At 40.1% G+C, this 4,428-nt stretch overlaps 1 protein-coding gene across 1 annotated transcript in view; it reads left to right on the top strand.

The window, feature by feature from the left end:
• LOC121956320 (dual specificity protein phosphatase 3-like) overlaps positions 1–4,428 on the top strand; it is an 11,926-nt gene extending 7,498 nt beyond the window's left edge. The window contains exon 3 of the mRNA XM_042504466.1: positions 2,091–4,428. Within this exon, the coding sequence (XP_042360400.1) occupies positions 2,091–2,299 (209 nt within the window). The 3' untranslated portion in view covers positions 2,300–4,428. The remainder of the gene's footprint in view (positions 1–2,090) is intronic.

Below are 4,428 nucleotides of genomic sequence, written 5' to 3'. Positions count from 1 at the left end.
CGTCTACCACGGCGTCCCCGCCAGCGACACCGACCACTTCGACATCAGCGTGTTCTTTGAAGAGGCTGCAGACTTCATCGAGAAGTCGCTGGCATACAAAAATGGAAAAGGTCAGAGGATCACAGAGAAGGAATTAATGTTAAAAAATGACTCCTCATTTGGCCCGTGTATATTAACCCTTTGAAACCGAGGCAAATTCGTTTGATTTCTTTGATGATAGAATGGAAGAAAAGATAATGACCTTCCCAACATGATGTTAGAAAATTATCCAAAAACAAGGGAGAAATATCCAGAAAATTATATATATATATATATATGTATATATATATATATTATATATATATATATCTTAGGGCTGCAATTAACCATTATTTTGATAGTCGATTAATCGGTCAATTAACTTTTTGATTAATCGGATTTAAAAAAAAAAGAAAAACAGAAATAATAATGAAATATGCTTTTTTTTCTCCTCCCATAACTTTTTTTGCAAAGACAGATTTTCATTGACGACGGTGCATAAAGTGCATAAACCGGCGGCTGCTTTAACATCCCTGAGCTGTCAAACTATATTTAATTATAAATAATAAATAACTACAAAATCATATATGAAACAATTCAAAAAACTGAATGTTGACAGCTTTTACAACGTACCGTTACGTTTCCTTACTTTAAACTGAACATAGGCTACGTCGTTTTTGGTCGAGACTTGGCGCGTCAGGAGCGCGTCAGGAGCGCGTAGAGAGCGCGTCATGAGCGCGTGAGCAGCGCTGAGCGTGTTGTGTTTTATTTCGGCGCCCATGTTATCATGTTAGCGCGTGCACAGTGCCCGCCTGAGCAGCTCGTCAGGCGCGTGTCAGCCGCAGCATGTCTACAGAAACGGCGGCTCGCGCGTTTGTCAGCAGGAACAGACAGCGAAGACGGTGTTTTGACGATTATATTGACTCAATTCCACTTTTTACTGCAGTTTAAAGTCTCTCTGTCACAGAGAAGAGGAAATACAAAGACAGCTGTTTTACCCCAACTTCCCCTCTTCCCTTTCAAAACAAAAGCCCTCTGACAGCCGTCTGTGGACAGAATCCCATCAGCTGCTGATACAAGGTATTTTATTTTGAAACATGTACAGGACCGTGCTGTCAGCTGTGCAGGAGCTGGTATAACCTCATAAATGAGAGCAATTAGTGCTTATAAATATGGAAATACATGACTAATATCTGCGGCCGTGAGCTGTCCTCCTCCTCACCTTTTCTAAGGTTTTCAAACGTTTCGAAACGTTTCAGAACAAAGGTTTAAAGCGGTCAAACGTTTCAGAACAAAGGTTTAAAGCGGTCAAACGTTTCAAAGTTTTGCATTTTACAAACCTTTGAACAGCACACCTCACCTCCCGGTTTGTTCTCCTCCTTGTATTCGTCCTTATTTGTTTATCTGTTTACATGTTTATTGTTTGCTTGGCTCCCGCCGTTACCGTTTTTCTGACGTATTTTGGCGCTACGATAGCTGGTGTTTGTTTTATTAGTTCCGGGCGGAACACTCGCGCAGCGGTAATTAGTTCCGCCTCTCAGATTAATACTATTACCCATAGGAACCAAAATACCGGGATAAACAGCCAAATAAATAAATAAATAAATAAATAAAGCTGAGGATGAGCGGCAGTCACAAACACGTTTACCATAACAACTTAACAAGGTGATAAAATTAGACTTAACAGGTTTCCGTTACAGTTTTGTGCAAATTTGGAGTGATGTCATGTGACTTCTACTCTGGTGACGACATCCCAGTAACCATGGCGATGGATGTTCAAAACATTAGCAGCTTTATTTCTATTGCAGCCACCACACTAGCCGTCATTATTTCCAATCCGAGGCCACGTAGACGTTTTTTTTTTTTTAAACTGACGTGTTTACGTTCAGCATATTTTATATCTATTTTCAGTTTGCACAATTTAAGAGTTGATGGAAGCCCACGTTATGCTCATATTTTTCCATGATCTCTGAGGTGGCCTAAAAAATAATGCAACTTTCAACTCAGATGTTATATCTCAAACACCAGTGTCTTGAATTTGGTCAAACTGATACATTTCCTGTCCTCCACAGGTAAAGTGTATGTTCACTGCAGGGAGGGCTACAGCCGCTCGCCTACCTTAGTCATCGCCTACCTGATGCTTCGCCAAAACATGGACGTCCACTCCGCGCTGGCCACCGTGCGTCAGAAGCGAGAGATCGGCCCCAACGACGGCTTCCTTCGGCAGCTGTGTCGGCTGAACCAGAGGCTGGCTGCCGAGGGAAACTTCTGGAGCAAATGAGGCACACAGACTGCGAGAGAACAAAAGTAATTGCACATCACTTTCTTTCACTTGTTCTACAGCTTTAATGAGCCGCAGATCTGTGAAGCGAGAGGAGCGGAGAATGAGAGAAACCACAGACTGACAGCTCAGAGGCAAAATGATACATGTTAGACACAATCCTTTGACACGTACGTGCGGTAATTGTGCTCAAACACTGGTGATACGTGTGCTGATCGTATAACGTGTAAATCCAGGTGCACTGTATTCACTATATTCTGAATATTTATCAGGTCAAAGTGACATTGAATTGTCTTGTATAGTTTGGTGTGTTTTCCTGCTGCTCTCTATTCCAGACATCAATATCAGCCTATAAAGGGATTTAAATTCACTCACAGTGGGAATAGATGGTGTAACAGATACGACACTGTCACCGTCTTCTCTCCCCCGTCTCCACCTCTCCTCCTCCCTCCTGGCTGCGTGCCCTTTTTGTCCTCACTCGTGCAAACACTGCCAAATCTCCGTCCCAGCAGCTCCCTGCAGGGGAATCAAGAGGACACTGTGATGTTTCATTTTGAATCAGATTTTACAGTAATAGAGGATGTAATATCTAAAAAAAGGTTTTAATATGCTTTAGAAAACTGCACATCTTTGACCTGCATTGCACTCAGAAGCCTCTGAAGTCCGCCTCAGTGAGAAATTCGTCCGGTGTCTTGTTGGTGCTTTTTAGGAATTCTTGACACTATTTCATGCTGTAAGATTATTACACTTTTAATTGTAAAATAAAGCTGCTCTGGTGTTATTTGAACAGCTAAAACAAAAAGGCATAGTTTGTCATTTTTGGAAATATACAATCTATTGGCCTAAAAAGAGCAATCCCTTCCAGGTAGCAACTGATTTAAATTGCAGAGATATTTGACTTTGGTAAACTTGTTTATCTCTGTTTTCTTTTTCAGCCTTAAATGCGATTTTTAAAGATAAATAGGTCCAACCTATTTTAAAATTTTGTGTCTTTAATAAACTAAATCTAAAGTTAATGTAAACACGTACGTAAAGGTATGTTTGGCTGCAGATGGGTGCTGCAGCAAGACATATTTTAGCCACCTAAAAAAATTAATATCAGTTTAAGTGTGCACTATATTTGGAAAAAAAACATATAAAAGTTATGTTCACATGTGGGAGGTTGGCCATGACTATATATTTAATGCAAACGAGAAGCCTATTTGAATACTTAAGTTCTCTAGTACCTGCGCCTTTCCCTGCTAAATACAACGTTAAACTGCTATTGATTTTTGTAAATTGGCTTTTTTTGGAGGTCAAAAATAAACCAGTTGTTGCACTGTTTGCGCAGTGCTGTTACGTTTTTTTGTACGTGAAGCAGGGGTTTTCTACTGTAAACACACATTGTGCGGTAACGCTAGCAGCAGGTTAGCCTAGATTAGCACAAAGAGAAACAACTAGCCTGGCTGCGTCCAAAACTGAAATCTACCAATCAGCATCCGAAAACTACAAATTAACATAATTATCCGTTTAAATGTCCTAAAATTGAAATGTGCCGAACTAGGCTAACTGATTCAAGTCTTAGTGCTAAGCTAAGCTAACTGTGTGCTGGCTGCAGATTCATATTTTTTGTACAGACGTGAGGTTTTAATCTCGTGTAACTCAGCAAAAAAGTTAATTGTGTCTCAAAAATCCTTTATTGTCAACTTAAGGGTACGATGTGTCTCATCTCTGCATCAAGCGACTAAATCCTCTGATTGTAATCAAACACTGCCAGAATGTGTTATTTGAGAACTTCTCAGTCAACACTTTTTGCACATTATTGTGTTTACATGTGTGTGTGTTTGAATTTTATATTTTACAGATGCATGCTTTGTGATTTACGTGTGAGCCAAAATGTTGTTTATACTCCTTTGTTAGCACAGTGATGTATATGTGTATTTATGGAGTGGTGGTGTGTGTTGTTATGTGTCGCACTGTGCATCATTACGCCTGTAACGTGTGAATCATCGTGTGCAGTACTGAGTAGGACGTGATGTCGTAGGCTTTCATCGAGTCTCACCGTTAAACTGCTTATATGAAGTGCACTTTATCTAATGACACTGGTGATTGTTGTCGCTCTTTTTTCATACATTGAATAATAAACTGAA

Source organism: Plectropomus leopardus, chromosome 17 (assembly GCF_008729295.1).
Source record: "Plectropomus leopardus isolate mb chromosome 17, YSFRI_Pleo_2.0, whole genome shotgun sequence".
Lineage (NCBI taxonomy): Eukaryota > Metazoa > Chordata > Actinopteri > Perciformes > Serranidae > Plectropomus > Plectropomus leopardus.
This window is presented reverse-complemented; position numbering and strand designations above follow the sequence as displayed.